We start from the raw sequence: 20,502 nt of genomic DNA, 5'->3' as shown, positions 1-20,502 counted from the left end.
ACTACAAAACTAATTTCAACAGAATCTATTCTTTCTTCTTTAAGAGTCATTGAATACTTAAATACTATTGCTGTCTTTTAAATTTTAATTGTCATATTATTATTGTACAAATTTGTAGGACACAAAGCGATGCTTTGAAAATATGTATACACTATTTCATCAGTGTATTTAGCATATTCATCACCTCAAATGGGACAAACAAAGAGAAAGAAATCAAATCTTATCACTCAAGAAAACCACCAAAACACAAAGATGGGGAAGAAAAGAATAAAGGATATACAAAATAATCAGAAAATAATTAACAAAATTACAGGAGTAAATTCTTTTTTAAAATTTGTGCTTATTAGTTATACGTGACAGTAGAATGTATTTTGACACATTATACATATATGGAGTATAACTTCCCATTCTTCTGGTTGTACATGATGTGGAATTACATGAGTCACATATTCATATATGCACATAGGAAAGTAATATCCAATTCATTCTACTATCTTTCCTATTCCCATTCCCCTTCCTTCCCTTAATTCTCCTTTGTCTAATCCAAAGTACTTCTATTCTTTCCTACTCCCCTTATTGTGAGTTAGCATCCACCTATGAGAGAGAACATTCAGCCTTTGTGTTTTGGGGACTGGCTTATTTCACTTAGCATGATAGTCTCCAGTTGAATCCCAATCCACAAACTCTGCCTGTATAAAAATTATTCAAAAAAAAAGGGGGGGGCGGGGCGCACTGAGCTTTCTTTGCCTCGGGTACTTACAATCCACTGCTGATTACACATTCAGCTTCTCTGCCCGGGGCAAAGCAAAAGCGCCCGCAGCTCTGAGCAGCCAAGCGTCCGGGATCCAAGCCCTGGCAAATGCCATAATTTTGTTCTTTTAAAAATATTTTTTAGTTGTAGTTGGACACAATACCTTTATTTCACTTATTTATTTTTATGTGGTGCTGAGAATCCAACCCAGGGTCTTGCACGTGCAAGGCGAGCGCTCTACCACTGAGCCGCAACCCCAGTCCAATTTTATTCTTCTCTATGGCTGAGTAACATTTCATTGTGTATATATACCACACTTTCTTTATCCATTCATCTGTTGAAGGGCACCTAGGCTGGTTCAATAATTTAGCTATTGTGAATTGAGCTGCTATAAACATTGATGTGGCTATGTCACTGTGTTATGCTGATTTTATGTCCTTTGGGTATAAACCTAGGAGTGGGATAACTGGGTCAAATGGTGTTTCCATTCCAAGTTTTCTAAGGAAACTCCATACTGCTTTCCACAGTGGTTGCACCAATTTGTAGTCCCACCAGCAATATATGAGTGTTGCTTTTCCCACACATCCTTGCCAACATTTATTGTTACTTGTATTCTTGATAATTGCCATTCTGACTGGAGTAAGATGAAATCTCAGTGTAGTTTTAATTTGCATTTCTCTAATTGACTAGAGATGTTGAACATTTTTTCATATATGTGTTGGCCAATCATATGTGTCTTTCTGTAAAGTGCCTGTTCAATTCCTTTCCTCATTTATTGATTGGGTTATTTGTGGGGGGTTTTTGGTGTTAATGTTTTGAGTTTTTTATATATTCTAGAGATTAACGCTCTATCTGAGGTGTGGGTGGAAAAATTTTTCTTCCATTCTCTAGGCTCTCTCTTCACAAGAGTAAGTTCTTACACGAAAATAATAGCCTTGAATGTAAAAAGGAATTAAATCCCCTAATTAGAAGATAGATGAGTGGATTTAAAAAAAGAGAAGAAGAAAACAAGGACCCAATTATTTGCTGCCTATAAGAAACTCAATTCACTGGTACAGACACAAATAGACTGAACGCAAATAGATGGAAATAGATATTCTATGCCAAAAGACACCAAATGTGAGCAGGAGTGGCTATACTTACAACAGATGAAATAGACTTTAGGTCAAAAATTGTAAAAGAGACAAAAGAGAAATGAAAAAGAGAGAATTTCATCCACACAATATAGCCATTGTTAAATATATATGCGCCCAACACTGGAGCACCCAAATACACAAAGCAATATTATTAGATCTACAAGAAGAGTTAGATTCTAATACAATAAAATTTAGCACCTTAATTTCTTTAGGGACTTTAACACCCCAGTTTCAACAATGAACAGATCATCCAGGCAGAAAATCAACCAAAAAAAATTTAAATTAAATCATATCTAGTAGACATTTACAGAACACTTCATTCCACAGCTACAGAATCTGTATTCTTTTCATTAGTACAAGAAAAATTCTCCAGGATAGACCAATTGCAGTTCTTTTTTTAAATTTATAACAATTGCAGTTCTTAATCAGCAAAATAATTGCAAAATAGAAATTTTAAATCCAGTACATGATATTCAAAACTTATATGGTAAAAAACATTACTGAGAAAAATGGAATGCCTAACTAAATGGAAGATATACCATAGTCATGGACTGGATAACTCAATATTAAGAAAATGGCATTTTCTATTAACTAACTAATCATATGTTTAATACAATCCTAAGTAAAACTCTTCCTTCCTACTCTCCTTTAATCCGTTCTGCCTTTCATGGACCTTAATAAGCTGTTTCTAAAGTATATATAAAAATGCAAAAAGTTAAGAATAGACTAAACATTAATGAAAAAACTAATTTGGAAAGACTTTGTTCATCAAATATGAATACTAATATAAAGTCTAAATATCAATACATATTATTAAGTCCTAGTAATTTAGTGTGATGTTAATTCAAGGATAGCCAAAGAGACCAATGGAATCGAATAGATACCAGAAACATATTCATGCATTATGGATCTTTGATTTATAATAAAATTGGGGAAGAGGATAACTATTTAACAAATAATACTGAGTAAACTATATGCTCATGTGGAAAATATAAATCTTGACTCCTGCCTCACGTCACAGTGTAGTTAATATTATGTGTTAACTTGACTGGGCTACAGGATGCTCAGACGTTTATGCAAACATTATTTTGAGGTGTTCTGGATAAGATTAGTATTTGAATAATTAAAATAGATTGCCTTCTTTAATGTGGGTGAGTCTCAGCCAATCAATTAAAGACCTGAACAGAATACAAAACCTGAGTTAGAGAGGTCTTCTCTTGATTAATTGCTTGAGCTGAGAACTTACACCATGGCTTTCCTGTATCTCTAGCTTTCTGAATGTAAATCTTTAGAGAGAAAACACCAATACAATACACAGAAACCCACTTCTGGTCAATTGTACATGAATCTCTAGAAAAAATATAAAAATCTTCATAATTATGAAGTAGGAAGAGACTTTTTAAATTGGACACAAATGTGTTGATTATAACAGAAAAAAATGAGAACTCTGATTTGGCTGAGGTAAGATTTTCCATTAATCAAATGACACCATTGAGAGAGTAAATAAAATATGCTACAGAGTGGGTGAACTATTTATATAATGTATATAAAATATATACATTAAAAACTGCTATAAAGCAATGTGGAAACATATATAAGCCAATAGTGGGACAAAAACCATATGAGAATAATATAATCACTAAGGATATCCAGCCAGACATGGTGGTGCACACCAGAATCCCAGTTACTCTGTAGGCTGAGGCAGGAGGATCACAAGTTCAAGGCCAGCCTGGGCAACCTAGTGAGATCCTGTCTTAAAACCAAAAATAAAAAGGAGCCGTGGCACATGCCTGTAATCCCAGCAGCTCAAGAGGCTGAGATAGGAGGATCACAAGTTCAAAGCAGCCTCAGAAATGGCAAGGCCTTAAGCAACTCAATGAGACCCTGTCTCTAAATAAAATACAAAATAGGGCTGGGGATGTGGTTCAGTGGTTGAGTGCCCCTGGGTTCAATTCCTGGTACTAGGAAAAAAAAAGTACTGGGGGATGTAGCTCAGTGGTAGAGCACCCCACTATCCCCCACCCCTACAAATGAAGGTACTGGGCTGGGTTTGTGGCTCAGTGGTAGAGCGCTTGCCTAGCACATGTGAAACACTGGGTTTGGTCCTCAGCACCACATAAAATAAATAAATAAAGTAAAGGTATTGTGTCCATCTGCAACTAAAAAAATTGAAAAATGAAGATACTCAAATCATCAAAAATATATGAAAATGTGCTCAACTTCATTAGTTATCAATGAAATTAAAATAACAAGTGATGATGAGAATATAGTTACTGCTGATAAGAGTGTAAATTGATACAAGCACTTTGAAAAAGTTTGATTTCATCTATTAAAGTTGAATATGTAACTCCACTCATAAATAGCTTCCTAACAGAAATATGTACACACATAAACCAAGATACATAAATGACAATGTATATGTCAGCATTATTTATAAAATTTAAAACTGGAAATAACCCAAATGTCCATAAAGAGTAAAATAATAGTATAAACTGTGTTATTTTTACTAACAGTACACTACACATCAATGAAAATAACATAATACCTTAACATAAACATGGATTAATATCATAAGTGTAGCGTTTTAGCTTGGGCTGCTATAATAAAATACCTGGACTGAGTGGCTTATAAACAACCAAAATTAATTTCTCATAGTTTTTGAAGCTGGGAAATGCAAGATTAGAGGCTAACAGGTTTGATACCTGGTGAGAACATACTTCCTTATAAATGACACTCTTTTTACTATAACCTTATGTGTCAGAAGGTTAAGGGATCTCTCTGGGGTCCTTTTTTAAATATAAGGGCACTAATCTCATTCATGGAGGCTATGTTCTCATGACCTAATCACCTTCCAAAGGCCTCTGATTCCCAACACTATCACCTTGGAAATTAGGAGTTCAGTTTATGAATTTGGAGAGGGCATAAAGATTTGGTCCAATTCACATGCTGTTTAATAAAATATGCCATCCATAAAAATATGTGCTATATAATTCCAATTATATGAAGTTAAATATTTGATAAAACTAAACTATACTGCCTAAGTCATAAAATATAAAGAAAATTAAGGAAATGATTAACACAAAATTCAATATCATTATTATCTCTAGTGGGGAAGGAAGTTGGAATGATTGAGAGAGGATGTCAGTACTATCTCTGGGGTGTTAATGTTATTTTATTTCTTGATATGAGTGGTTGTAATCCAGGTTTTCATTATGTAATAAACAATTTAGCTCTATATTTTATGTATATGTGTGACTTTGAATGTGTGCCTTCATGATAAAATGTTAAAATTGCAGAACTATGAGGAGAAATAAATCCACAACCATCATGAGATATTAACATATGTCTATCAATAATTGATAGAACAAAGCTGGGTGTAATAGTTCACATCTATAATCCCAGCTACTAGGGAAGCTGAGGCAGGAAGGTTGCATGTTCATAGTTAGTCTGAGCAAATTACCAGGATGTTGTCTCAAAAATAATATTAAAAATGGATGGGGGTGTTGGGGTTGTGGTTCAGTAGTAGAGCCCTTACTTTCCTAGCATGTGTGAGGCACTGGGTTTGATTCTCAGCACCACATATGAATAAATGAATGAAAATAAAAGTCCCTCAATATGTAAAAAAATTAAAAACCAATTGATGGGGATGTAGCTCAGTAGCAATGCACTTGCCTAGAATGTGCAAGGCCCTGGCCTCAATCCCCAGTACCACCCAAAACAAAACAAGCAGATAGAAAAATCTGAAATGATAAAGATTGAAGCAATTCAAGTAATAAACTCTCCTAAGGACATAAATAGAACAATGTAGAAATAGTATTGGAACTTGGTTTGACTCAATAATCCATGATATTAGACAGCTTTATTGCTGTTCTTTCTATGTGCATTACTATCTTTCTTATATCTGCATTACCAGTTTATGAATTGTGTGCGTGGTGGTGGGGAAGAGTCAGCTACTTTGGGCTCCATTTTGAAGGGAAAAAAGACACAATTGGTACTGAAACCCATATCTGTGGCCTCCAAGGTACTCCTGGTACACTTGAAGATAAGCTTGTATAATTCAAGAGGGCATTGTCCCTGTACCTCAAAGCTTTCTTTATAAGAAAAGTGTACACTCTAAGGGAATGATTTTTTTGAGAGTCTTTTCTTGGAGCTGTGGTGGACTGTTAGTTACCCCAATCCATTGCCCTCTGACTTTCTGTATCATCTAAAGTGAGATTAGGATATGTTTTAAAAAAAGCCTTGTGAAGGTCTTTAACTTATGTTAAAGAAATAAGTCCACTAAGATGGAAGTTTAACTGGACATATATAGAATACCCCCCTTATCTTTTATCTTACCACCATATTATCAAGGGTCTAGTGTAATAATATTAATTACAATGGAAAAAGCTGCAAATGACTCAGTCTCTCTCTGAAGACTACTTAGGAAAGTCCAAAGTCAAGAAGGGAAACAAAAACACTGAAAAATCTAACACCTATAACAACAGCAAAAAGGAATCAAAACCCAACTCCTAGCCAGATTAACATAATCCTTCCACTAGAGGCCTATTTACCTCAGTTCCTATTATCTGATATGACACATCTGATTTTAATGACAAAATAATAAGACACCACAAAAGATAAGACAAAAAGATCTGAAGGGATAAAGCAACCTGGGAACCAGACTCACATATGATACAGTGTTTGAATTTATAAGCCAAGAATTTAAAATAATTCGTGCACTAATGAAAAAAGCAGACAACGTAAAAGAATAGATAGGCAATGTAGCCAGAGAGATGAAAACTCCAATAAAGACTCCAAAGAAAAATCTAGATATAGAAATCATGGACTGAGTTTGTGGCTCAGTGGTAGAACACTTGCCTAGAATGTGTGAGGTACTGGGTTCAATTCTCAGCACCACATATAAACAAATAAATAAAATAAAGGTATTTATTTTATCTTTTTGTTTATATAATAAATAAACAACTAAAATATTTTAAAAAAGGAAAAAATCTAGAAATCAAAAAGCTCTAACAGAAATGATAAATGCATTTGAAACATTCATGAATAGATTGGGCACAGTCAAGGAGGAAAAATCATTAAGTTTAAAGATTTGTCAATAGAAACTTTTCAAACTGAAATGCAAATACAAAAAAAAAGAATGAAAAAAACCTAGACTAGAACATCCAAGAATTGTGGAACAATTTAAAAATAAATAGCATGTTTAATTGAAATACCAGAAAAAGGAAGAGAGAACAAGGCAGAAGAAATATTTGAAATAACAGTGGCTGAGAGCTTCTAAAATAAGAGACACTAAACCATATATGGGGACAAGCAGAATCAATGTGAAAAAAATAAAGAAAGGAAGGAAGGAAGAGAAGGAAAATCCTATAGGTAGGCATATAATATCCTAACTGTTGAAACCAAAGATGAAGAGAAAATCATATATAAAAAAAAAAAGGAAAAAACCCACCTTACCTGGCAAGGAACAAGGATAAGAACTGCAGCAGTATTCTCACCATAAACCATGCACACAAGAAAAGAGTAGAGTGAAATATTTAAAGAGTTGAAAGAAAATAAACCAACCTAAAATTCTATATCTGGCAAAATATCCTTCAAAAGTGAAGAGGAAATAAAGACTTCCTCGTCCAAACAAAAACTGATAAAATTCAACACCAACAAAGTTGCCCTTCAAGAAATGTTATTTTTTTTCCTTTGGGCAGAAGAAAAAGAATATTGGTCAATGATTAGATATACATAAAGAATGGAAGAGTACTGGAAATGGAGTAAATGAAAGCAAAGTAACATTTTGTTATTCTTATTCTTAATTGATATAAAAGATAACTATCTAAAGAAATAATAGCAACAATGAATTGAGTGATTATAGAGTATGAAAAGAATGACATGACAAGTACTCTATATTAAGTCAACTGAACTACAAGCAGATTAAACAGAAGAGTATTATTAGAGAAATCACTAAAAGATTTTTTAAAGGAATAAAATTGAGATATCAAGAGAGGAGACAAAACAGAATCATGGCAAATACTCAATTAAGCAGGACACAATGGCACAATCCTGTAACCCCAGTGGCTTGGGAGGCTGAGGAAGGAGAATCATGAGTTTAAAACTAGCCCCAGCAAAAGCAAGGTGCTAGGCAACTCAGTGAGATTCTGTCTCTAAATAAAATATAAAATTGGGCTGGATGGGAATCAACTTAATGAAAGAGGTGAAATATCTATACAATGAAAACTACAGAACCCTAAAGACAGAAATCAAAGAAGACCTTAGAAGATGGAAAGATATACCTTACTCTTGGATGGGCAGAATTAATATTATCAAAATGAACATAGTACCAAAAGCACTGTACAGATTTAATGCAATTCCCATCAAAATCCCAATGGCATTTCTCACAGAAATAGAGAAAGTAATCATGAAATTTATCTTGAAAAATAAGAGACCCAAAATAGCTAGAACAATCCTTAGCAGGAAGAGTGAAGCAGGTGGCATCAGTATACCAGACCTTAAACTATACTACATAGCAATAGTAACAAAACCAGCATGGCATTGGCACCAAAACAGACTGGTAGACTAATGGTACAGAATAGAGGACACAGAGACTAACCCACAAAATTACAATTATCTTATATTAGACAAAGGTGCCAAAAACATACATTGGAGAAAAGATAGCCTCTTCAACAAATGGTGCTGGGAAAACTGGAAATCCATATGCAACAAAATGAAATTAAACTCATATCTCTTACCATGCACAAAACTCAACTAAAAGTAGGCAAAAGACCTAGGAATTAAACCAGAGACCCTTCATCTAATAGAAGAAAAAGTAGGCCCTAATCTCCATCATGTATGATTACGCCCCAACTTCCTTAACAAGACTCCTGTGGAGCAAGAATTAAAATCAAGAATCAATAAATGGTATGGACTCAAACTAAAAAGTTTTTTCTCAGCAAAAGAAACAATCTGTGAGGTGAATAGAGAGCCTACATCTTGGGAGCAAATCTTTACCCCTCTCACATCAGATAGAGCACTAATCTCTAGGATATATAAAGAACTCAAAAAGCTAAACACCAAAAACAAAAACAAACCACATAACCTAAACAATAAATGGGCCAAAGACCTGAACAGCTGAACAGACACTTCTCAGAAGAGGATATACAATCAATCAGCAAATAGATGAAAAAATGTTCATCATCTTGGGGCTGGAGCTGTGGCTCAGCGGTAGAGTGCTTGCCTAGCACATGTGAGGCACTGGATTTGATCCTCAGCACCACATGAAAAAATAAATGAGTAAATAAAATAGAGGTATCGTGTCCAACTACAAATAAAAATATTTTAAAATGTTTATCATCTCTAGCAATTAGAGAAATGCAAATCAAAACTACTCTAAGATTTCATCTAACTCCTGTCAGAATGGCAGCTATAAAGAACACAAACAACAGTAAGTGTTGGCAAGAATGTGGGAAAAAAGATACATTCATACATTACTGGTGGGACTGCAAATTTGTGTAGCCAATATGGAAAGCAGCATGGAGATTCCTTGGAAAACTGGGAATGGAACCACCCTTTGACCCAGCTATCCCTATCCTTGGTCTATACCCACAGGACTTAAAAACAGCATACTACAGGGACACAGCCACATCAATCTTTATAGCAGCACAATTCACAATAGCTAAACTGTGGAACAAACCTAGACGCCCTTCAGTAGATGAATGGATAAAAAAAATTTGGCATACATACACAATGGAATATTACTCAGCAATAAAAGAGAATAAAATCATGGCATTTGCAGGTAAATGGATGGCATTGGAGAAGATTATCCTAAGTGAAGTTAGTCAATCCCCAAAAAACAAATGCTGAATGTTTTCTCTGATGTAAGGAGGCTGATTCATAGTGGGGTACGGACGGGGGGCATAGGAGGAATAGATGAACTCTAGATAGGGCAGAGGGGTGGGAGGGGAAGAGAGGGGGTATGGGGTTAGAAATGATGGTAGAATGTGATGGACATCACTATCCAAAATACATGTATGAAGACACATATTGGTGTGAATATACTTTATATACAACCAGAGATATGAAAAAATGTAATCTATATGTGCAATATGAATTATAATGCATTCCACTGTCGTATATTAAAAAATCAATAAAAAATAAATAAATTAACAAATGAAATATTTTTAAAAATTGGGCTGGGGATGTGGCTGAATGGTCAAGTGCCCCTGAGTTCAATCCCAGGTTCTCCAAAAAATAAATTAAAACCAGAGAAGATAGATGAAGAAATGTCTGGTAACAGAAAACATTTATAAACATGGTTGATATTAATCCAGATATATTAAGAATCACTTTCAATGAGAATGTCTAGATATACAAATTAAAACCAGAAATAGTCAATGTAGATAAAAAATAAACAAGACCCAAGGGCTGGTGTGGTGTGTAGCTCACTGGTAATAAAGCACATTCCTAATATGTTCAAGGCTCTGGATTTGATCACAGTACTAAAAATAAATAGCAACAAGTTGTCTATAAGAAGCCCACTTTAAATATAATACCTTGGGAGGTTAAACATAAAATAATGGAGAAAGATATATCATACTATACCATTCAAAAGAAAACTGGAGTACCTATATAATATTTGAATGAGAAGATATCAGAACAAAAAGTATTAGGGTTAAAAAGGGACAGTACATAATAATGGGATTAATTCTCCAACAACACATCATAATCCCAAACATGTATACACCTAACAGAGTATCAAAATATGTGAGGCAAAACCTGATACAACTGAAAAGATATACACAAATCCATTATTAGAGTAGTCAACTTCAACACCCCCCTGTCAGTAGCTGATAGATTAAGTAGGCAGAAAATCAATAAGGATATAGTTGATCTGAACAACACTATCAATCAACTTGATCTAATTGACCCTTGGCCTAATTTATAGGATATTCCATCCAACAGAAGAACACTATTCCCCCCACCAAGCTTATATTGAACATTTGCCACCAAGAGAGACCATGTTCTAGGCCCTAAAATACACCATAAGAAATTAAAAAGAAAGGAAATCAAGAAAGTATGCTCTCAATGTTACTAAAAATCAGTAACATTTAATGTCTGAAAATGAAACAAACTTCTTCATAGTATGAGTGAAAGAAGAATTCCCAAGAGAAATGTAAATGCATTCTGAACTAAATTAAAACATATCAAATTTGTGGGATATAACAAAAGCAGTGCTTACAGGATAATTTCTAGCTTAAAAGGATATACAAGAAAAGAAGAAGGATCTAAAATCAATAACCAAAGCTTTCACCTCAGGAAAGTAGAGTTCGAAGAGTAATATAAGATATAATGACAATTACAGAAATCAATGAAATTGCAAATAGAAAAACAATAGAGGAAAGCAATGAAACAAAAAACTCGTTCTTTAAAAAGATTAGTAAAATCGATATATCTCTTCCCAGGCAATCCAAGAAAAAAGAAGACAATCTAAATAACTATATCAGAAAGAAAAATTGGGGGTTATCACTACTGATTCCATGGACATTAAGAGGATAATGAAGGAATACTATGAACAATTCTATGCTTATACATTTGTTAATACATATTAAGTTCACCAATTCCTTGAAAGACACAGATTACCAAAACTCACAAAAGGATAAGCAAACCACCTGAATAGACTATTAGCTATCAAATAAATTTAATCAATAATTAATAACCTTCCAAAATAGAAATTGCTGGGACCATAAGTTTCAACAATGAAACCTACTAAACATTTAAGAATTAAATAATACCAATTCTCCACAATTTCTTACATAAAATAGAAGCAGAAAGAGCCATTCTTTGAGGCAAGCATTTCTTTAATTCCCAAGCCAGATAAAACATTACAAAAAAGGAAAACTATAGATGAATCTGTATCATGAAAACAGATGTAAAATCCTCAACAAAATACTGACAACTCAAATGTATAAGAATTATGCTAGGCATTTGGAAATCAAACAATGTGATCATAGAATAAAAGATGAAAAGATATGACCACATCACTTGATGAAGACAAAGCATTTGACAAAATTCAATACAGATTCATGATAATAACACTCAACAAAATAGAATTAGAAAGGAGGTTCCTCAATGTGATAAAAACATCTCCAAAAAACTATGTCTAACATCAAAATTAATGGTGAGAAAGTGATGCTCTTCAACTTAAAATTAGGTATAAGGGAGGCATTGGTGTCCTTTTTCATTGCTCCAATTAAACATAATACTGTAATTCCCAGCTAGTGTAATAAGAAAATTGGAAATAAAACATATATAAATAGATCAGAAGGAAATAGAACTGTTTCTATGAAGATGATGGGAAATGCCAAAGAACTGACAAACCCCTGGCTTCAAGTTTCCAGGATAAAGGTTAATATACAAGTCAATTGCTTTCCTATATACTAGCCAAAAAAAAAAAAAAAAACAGTTGGAATTTGAAATTTTAAAATACCATTTATGAGTGTGGGGCTCACATCTGTAATCACAGCTACTTAGGAAGCTGAGGTGGAAGATCCCAAATTTGAGGTCAGACTGGGCAACTTGGAAAAATCCTGCCTCAAAATAATAAAAAATAAAAGGGCTGGGATGTATATTTCAGTAGAGATTTCCTAGCATGTCTGAGGCCCTGGGTTCAGTCCCCAATACTGCAATGAACAAATAAAGATCATTTATAATAGGAACCCCCAAATGTAGAATGTGACAAAAGAATCTAAACGTCTTACAAATGTATCAACAATCTCACTGAAAGGAATTGGGGAATAATATACTGACATGTAAATTTGGAAATGAGTAGCATCTGTAAGACTAAAGGCAAAAGAAACAATACGTAACATTTTATTCTAGGTGGTAAAGTTGTTTCCACAAGGGAAACAATTTGGAAACTGTTATGCATGAACACTGAAATTGAATAATTAACAAAAAACATGATGGAGAGTAGGAGACAGGTTTCTTTAACTGGAAGGTTAAAGATAAAGGAGCTTAGTACGATCCATGTAGTAATGGATTGCTGTAGAAATACCATTATAAACTTATATTTAGATTCATATAAACACAGACGGTTATATAGAGAAATATTTAAAATTTTCTGTATGTTTTCTGTGTAAACATAGAGGTACACACACACACACACACACATGGGTTACTATATACATATATATTTGCTCATTCTGTTAACAGAAACAGCCTAGAAGCAATGATATCTCTACAGCAATGGTTATGCCAAGCACTCATACCTTGCTTTTATTTTTCTTCTGTAATGGGGATTGAACACAGGGGTACTTTATCACTGAATTACATCCCCAGTTCTTGCTATTCTTTATCTTGAGATGGGGGAGTCTCCTTAAGTTGTCCAGGCTGGCCTTGAACTTGTGATTCTCCTGCCTCAGCCTTCTGAGTAGCTGGGATTACAAGCATGCATCATGGTGCCTAGTTTAGATCTTGCTTTTAAAATACCATTTTCCAACAAAAGTTACCAGGGCTTCTTGAAGAAATGGCTGATTCCAGGAACAGGGCAGAAAATATGCAAGATAAGGCTGGAACATCTTTTAGTGCCAGAAAGTACTAAAAACAAAAACCCCACACAATACAATGATGGAATATGTCAAATGAATACAGGAGCCAATTGATAAAGCTCCCAATTGTCAAAGCAGGAACTATTTGAGCAACAAAATGTGAAATAGTACTGCATTATAATTCAAATTATACAATAAATATTTATGCATCTATATTGATATAAATAAATGGAATAGATAAATAAAGGAGTGTAAAATATCCTATGTGTTAGAATTAGACATGATTTTTGTAGCTACTATTATCAAGGAGGTGGAGCATAAGTGTGTACTGCCAATAGTGACTATTCCAAAAAGTAGTTTGGAAAGGGAGAAATGATATAGCAACTTTTCCAAGGAGAAAAATGACAAGTACTACCTCAGCCAGGTGAACAAGTTTAACATCATCAGTGGTAAATAATATTGAATAGTTTGTACCCTTTATATGATGGAATGACATTTTTACCTTTGTGATTTTTTTTTCCCAAAACATGTAACACCTGTATAACTACAAGAAGAAAATAAAGCAAATCCAACCTGTGGGGCATTAAATACATGATCATTGTTCTCAAAAGTGTGAAGGTCATCAAAAACAAGTAAAGTCTAAGAAATTCTCACAGCCAAGAGGAGCCTATGGGAGAGATGATGACTAAATATACTGTGGTAACCTGGATGGGATTCTAGGATAGAAAAAGGACATCAGGGGAAATCTGAATGAAGAATACACTTCAGTTAATAATAATTTGTCAATATTGGTTCGTTATGACAAATGCAAAACACTAATGTAGGATGTTAAGAATAGGATACTGGGTATGGAATATATAGAAACTCTATATTACCACTGCAATAATTCTCTAAATCTGTAACTGTCCTAAAATAAAGGTTATTTGAAAAACACTGTAAGCAAATAAAAGGCTAATGAAAATCCAGGGGGCAAAAAATTACATAGGCAGAACAGTCTGTTGAAATGGTAAGGTAGGGCTTAACAGGAATTTCCTGGGAGACAATTCCTAAGGGAAAAATAATGTCAGCAGATAGGAGATTACCAGGTGAGAATAGCACAGCATCTGCTGTCTCAGATTTGTTTTCCTGGCTCAATCTCCAGTATCTAAATCCTGAGGAGACAACTAAATCAACAAAAAATATGGAAAGGAGTGTTTTATATGAACTTTATAAAGCATCAAGACCCAAGTGACAATTGGGTACCCATCTGGGTTAAGGTGACTCTGTTGTAGGTAAAGAAAAATTCTCCACCCTGTTGTTGGGACACCGAGTTGCTTTAGTTAATCATTTCCAGCCCACCACCAGCAGAAGGGACTTTAGGGAGGTTTAAGTTTCCATGAGAAGAGGTACAAACCCAGGAGACATGATACTACCCAGGGGACACTGGTACTCACCTTTCAGTTGTCTGGATTTATTCTGGACATGGATGAGACCTGTGAGACCTCCCTCAGTATCCACCAAGTATCTGTTAGTATTGGTTCTGTTAGTGCAGCAGAAAAGGTAGGAGCCAGCCCAAAATACTCAATACCTCATTTAATTTTGTACACAATCCTGGAAGACAAGTTTTATTCCCATTTCATAGATGACAATACAGTCCTTTACAACAATGGACATGTAGTAACCATTAAATTGCTCCAGAATGGAGTCCCAGAGGTAACACAATTTTTATCTATTATTTTACATCCTGATAACAGAATTTTAATGTCGCCACTGCCTTTATAAGTTTACTGGACAGTTTTTTGATTAGTTACATATTATTTCCCTGATATTTTCTTTTATTAATTTTATGACAACATTAATCTCTTTTAGGAGATGAACAAACAAAAAAGAACAGAAAATCACCACAAATAACCAGTTAATTGTTCAGTGAATACAACTTTAAAGTTGTTTTCTCTACATAGTTTACTATGTAAATATCTTTGTAGATTTACATAAGTGGGTTGATGCCATATATATAGGGTTCTGCAAGTTTTGTTTAGATTTACAAAGGAACTATAAACATTTTTCCATGCAGTGAATGAAAGTCTGCTACTGACACATAGAATGTTGCAGGTGGGTCAAAGGGCTGCTGGTAACAGGAGGGATGCCTAAAGGAAAGAATTAGTAAAAGATTAAAGCACAGGACCTGGCAAATGTTCGCTAGGGATACTACACATAAGGAATGTCTTCAAGGTCCCTTCGTGGGGCCCTGCAGCCACCCCTGAATTCCCTTGGGCCCCTTGGGTAGAAAGGGTCCTCTAAATTTCTTTGCATCCACAAAAGCCTCCCTAATTTCTGTCTGCTTTTTCTCATGTCATCCTCCACCTTAGCCATACTGTCAAATTCTCTTATCATATCCTCATTGCTGAAATTCATATCATGTATGGACTCTTTATACTCTTTAAGGTAATGAGCCAGCCCCTTGTTGGTTTTTCTTTTGGCTTTCCTGGGTATGTCATCCTCAGCGGGGCGCTTTCCTGCAGCCCTTGTTTCACTCTCTGGCTTTCTCTCCTCTTGTGGTTTTCTCTTGTTTTCTGGCTTTCCTTCCTCTTTTGCTGTTCTCTCACTCTCTGGCTTTTCCTTGTCATTCAGCATTTCCTCATCTGCTGTCTTTTCCTCGTTTTCTAATATTTCCTTGTCTTTCAGAGTACAGGCTTCTTCTGGCTTTTCTTCATCCTGTGGCTCTTCATTTTCCCTCTTTCCTTTGTTGGAAGGTGTTCCTTCATTTTCACTGTGAAGTTCTTCCATGACAGGATTTCCTCTACCTCTCCTATCCCGGGAATGGAGGTAGAGAGAAGAGAAGACAAAGAGGATACTTGGGAGAGTGAAGGATGGGGATGGGGGTGGGACGACGATGCAGGTCCATAGGGCATTGCATCTTGTCCTTCTGAGGGTTCCCCTAAACTGGCCCGGCCCTCCAAGTGTGCCTATGAAGACCCCTTACCCTAGATTCCTCCCCCACAGCGAGCCAACCACTCCCTGGCAAGCCCTGCCACCTTCTCCACGCTGCTTCAGCGTGTCAAGGTGCGTGTTTTCCATGTGGTGGGGGCGGGCGGAGAGGCCCCACACTCTGCCTGAGGCCATGTCCTCTGCACTCTCACCCCTTCTGGGTCCAAGTCCGTGCTGCCCGCCCGCCCCCGCCCCCCCCCCGCAATCACCTGCAAGAATCCTGGGCGGGTTGTTCCTCTGTTCAGGTCACGCAGAGCGCTGGGAACAACAGACGCACAGACCTGCAGAGGAGACGCGGAGGCGGAGAAGGCGGTCTCAGTGAATTGACTGGGACTCGGGTCCCTATCCTGAATCTAGGCCCTCCTCACCCAACCTTCCCCTCTACTACCCCCTCCCGCACCCCAGCCGCCATTTCTTTTCAAGCCTCGGGCGCCAGACTACGATGTTTTCCAAACTACGTTTGGGTCTGCGTGTCCTTCTGCCTTGGACACAACTTGCATTCCCACCTTCGCAATCAATATTCTCCTCTAAGTACGGAATGGTAGAGAGGGGGTTATTTCCATATCTCACTGCTGAGGCGCTTTACCGGCCCACCATCTCAGACTCCAAAATGGACGGAGGGCAGAGGAGGTGCCTAGAAATGCGGCAAGAATACTTGGGGTATTCCTCTTCTCTACCCTCTGCCCACAGGCTGCTTGCTCCCCCTCAGCCAATGTTTTCCCACTGCCATCTCTATCTACGCTCGGGCCAATTTCCCGTCACCCAAACCCCACCTCCAACCTTCCCCTCGTCGGTACCCACCCTGGGGTCCCGTTAGCAGGGTGCAACGCCCTCACGCTGACCTGAAAGAAGCTGAAGCAACAATTAGGAGACCTGACTGGAGCGGATGGCTCCCGGGCAACACCGAAGGGAAGAAGGGCGGGCACCACAACTGGCAGGTCACGTGAACTTCCCAGCCCCAGAGTTGGAGCTCGACACACCCCGCCTACTAACTGACGTCTGCTCTCCACCCACTTTTCTTGAGCAGGTATCCCCTCACTTCTCTGAACCCCTTTGTCATTTTCCTCTTGTTGAGAAGTTGGTCAAAAAAGAATATTAATGAAAACCACAAGGGTTTATTTTGTGTGTGTGGTGGGGGGAGATTGGGCGGTCTGAGGGAGGAGACTTGACAATATTGCTTTTAAATACCGTTGCAAGAATACCAGCCAACTGAATGGAATGAATGCTTAAATATTGTATGGAGGGTTGACTACAGCATTTAGAAAAAAATTAGACCATTTTCCCCAAATAATGGAAATTTCTCCTCTTTCTGACACACAGAAATATTTTCTCATGAATAAAAAAATGAAACTATATTTGAAGCTGAATAAAAGAATGATTAATTTATCTTCCTGAGAAACTGAATGTATAAGGGATAATGATCAGACCATATGACAATAGAACTTTAACTCACAACATTTGCAGCAAGCAGTCCAGACAGCCAAATCACAGCCTCTGTAGCAATCTTCAGGATTTAAATACTGATGAACTTCCAGACTTTCCATTCCTTGTCACTGACAAACAAGAAAAATAACAAATGTGAACCGTTAACACAGGATGCCCCACTTGTAATTGGCCTTCCTCTTGCTTCCCCATGAAACAAACTCAGGTCAGATCATTCCTGAAGTCTTCCTTCTTTGTTGTTTTGTTTTTATTTTTAATGCATTAAAAGTTAAATGAATAAATTACTGCTACAAACAATAATATGAGATAAATATAACACTTAATACTTTCATTGTAATCCATCTACCTCCCCCCTGCTCACCAAAACCATATACCTGCAGAGTCAAAATTAGATTGGTTTGAGGACACAAGAAAGAATGCAGGCAGAGAGAAAAGCAGAAGCAGCCCTCAAAACTCAACCTCATGGCTGACACCTCTAGCTGTTGGAGTTTGTTAGAACAAAAATGTACTTATATATTATCATTTGAATTAGTCACTCAAGTAGAGATTAAGGTAACTTATGCAAATGAATAGTACATTTGCATTTATTTTAACTTTTTTCTTATCAAGCAGGTTAATGCAGAAAAACACAGTTTCTATGATCATCTAATAGGTTCAAACACCTAAAAGCTAATGCTGTGTCTGATGGATCAGACACTGAAGTGAGATTCAGATCAACCTGGGTCTTAGTGTTCAATCTAGCCCAGTAGTGATATAACACATTGGGTAAGTCCCTTCACTTTTCTGAGAGGATCCATCTGTGAAAGGACTTTCAGTTCCTAGAAGAAATAGAATTCATTATGCCAGGCCAACTATTTCAACAAGCACAATAATTACATATCTTATTTGTTTTTAAGACAAAATTCCCAGTGGTATGTGACAAAATACCTGGTCAGGTATCAGGTCTGCCTGTTACCAACTCTGAGGGTTCTTGTGCTCTCTATCAGATGAGTCAGGTAAAAAGGCACATTGGCACAGACACAAGGCTTTTTATTTTTACACTTGAGCGTAAGGGAGGTGGCACATGGGGGACAGTCATCCCAGGCTGACTCCAACAAAAAAATGAAGGTTTACAGCTTTTATGGGATCTGCAGGATAGGCATGAGACCCAGTCTCTTAATGTCATTACACATAGAAATAAGAGTTTTAGCTGTGCCTGGGGTTTTCTTTAACATGCTTCCTCAATCAGTGTGTGTCTTACTACCACTTTAAGTTCCTACTTCAGCATGTGATTTTTACTAGGCTAAGAAAATAAGGGTAAATGTAGGTTACTCTAATGAGTAATTTATGTCTGGATTTATCCCTTACCACCAGGAATTTGGCCCTTACCTGGGAAAGTTTCTAATTGGATCTTAGAGGAGGGCAGATCATTTCCCTGCCTCAGTGTGTTTCGTTTTAATGATCTTATTTTTCTTGATTTTGTCTTTCTGAAATCTATTATGATCACATAGTCTTTGAAGGCTGAAATGACTTCCCATCCTCCTATCTCCTGGTGTGTTGTCTTAATTTTATAGCATTAAAGACAAGTCTACTTTTAAAAAAAATTTTTTTAGTTGTAGATGGACACAATATCTTTATTTATTTTCATGTGGTGCTGAGGCTCGAACCCAGTGCCTCACACATGCAAAGCAGGCACTCTACAGCCCCAGCCCCAAGACAGGTCTACTTTTAAACTCCCAATTTTATGGTATGTTTGTCAACCCTGGAAGACTTAGAACAAACTTATCTGTCTCATACCCCAAATCATATGTTCTCTGCCTAATTTCATTTACTGGGAGACACTGTTATCCATACTCACCTTTGCATGGGAAAATCTTGGAATCAAAGGCAGTTAAATTCTAATTTGGGGGGCTGGGGTTGTGGCTTAGCCGTAGAGCACTCACCTAGCATGTGCGAGATGCTGGGTTTGATCCTCAGCACCAGATAAAAATAAATAAATAAAATAAAGATATTGTGTCCAACTACAACTAAAAAAAATTTTGAAAAAGAATTTCATGGTAACAGCAGAGGCCATGATGGACAAAACTTGTCTGTTTCAACCCTTAGTTGGATGCAAGGGCAGGATTGATGACCCAATAAGCAGGAGTCTTCATGTTTTCATGCTCCATTAATGTCCTCCTCAGGGGTTGGTCAGAACTTGAGAGTGATGTGAGATTTATATTTAAATTCCTTCCTAACAAGAAAAAAAGGGTAAGCCATGTACAGTGGAGTGTACCTGTAGTCCCAGGTACTTGGAGGCTGAAGTAGGAGGACTGCTTAACTGCAGGAATTGGAAACCTCAGTAATATGGCAAGACCTGGACACATACACACACCAAAAAAAAAAAAAAAAAAAAAAAGGAAGGAAGGAAGGAAGTGTATGTGGGTGAATGGCATTTTTCAAGCTTCCTCCTCCCCATACCACACTCCTTCTGGACACCACCCTCATTCTTCTCATATCCAGGAATAACTTACCACAATCAATCTGGAATAACCCCACTTTATTGACCATTAAACTGGTGTCTGGCATTTCATCTTGCCAAAATAACATGGTAAGTTTTATTTTTAGACAAACATGCTCAAAAATGAAAACAAAAATCCAAAAATAAATAGCTTGAATGCAGGGGAGGATAAAGTCACCTGGTCCACCCCCACTG

The 20,502-nt window shown here is 36.6% G+C and overlaps 1 protein-coding gene across 2 annotated transcripts; it reads right to left on the bottom strand.

Moving 5' to 3' along the window:
• Nucleotides 1-14,992: 14,992 nt before the first annotated feature.
• Tceal4 (transcription elongation factor A like 4) lies at nucleotides 14,993-17,306 on the bottom strand. Of its 2 annotated transcripts, none has more exons than XM_077107202.1 (3): nucleotides 17,228-17,306; nucleotides 16,595-16,666; nucleotides 14,993-16,206 (listed from the first exon to the last, which is right to left on the bottom strand). In XM_077107202.1, the coding sequence occupies exon 3, from the start codon at nucleotides 16,182-16,184 to the stop codon at nucleotides 15,606-15,608; it is 579 nt and encodes a 192-aa protein (XP_076963317.1). In that variant the 5' UTR covers nucleotides 16,185-16,206; nucleotides 16,595-16,666; nucleotides 17,228-17,306; the 3' UTR covers nucleotides 14,993-15,605. The 2 variants fall into 2 exon arrangements, with proteins under 2 accessions (XP_076963317.1, XP_076963318.1); XM_077107203.1 differs by having other exon boundaries at nucleotides 17,187-17,273.
• Nucleotides 17,307-20,502: the final 3,196 nt, after the last annotated feature.

The sequence above is a fragment of the Callospermophilus lateralis genome, chromosome X, assembly GCF_048772815.1.
Source record: "Callospermophilus lateralis isolate mCalLat2 chromosome X, mCalLat2.hap1, whole genome shotgun sequence".
Lineage (NCBI taxonomy): Eukaryota > Metazoa > Chordata > Mammalia > Rodentia > Sciuridae > Callospermophilus > Callospermophilus lateralis.
The sequence above is the reverse complement of the archived record's forward strand: the minus strand, read 5'-3'. Positions and strand labels throughout refer to the sequence as shown.

What these genes read in the sequence shown, in the direction of transcription:
- Tceal4 (XM_077107202.1), bottom strand. Translation starts at nt 16,184, where the DNA reads ATGGAAGAACTTCACAGTGAAAATGAAGGAACACCTTCCAACAAAGGA.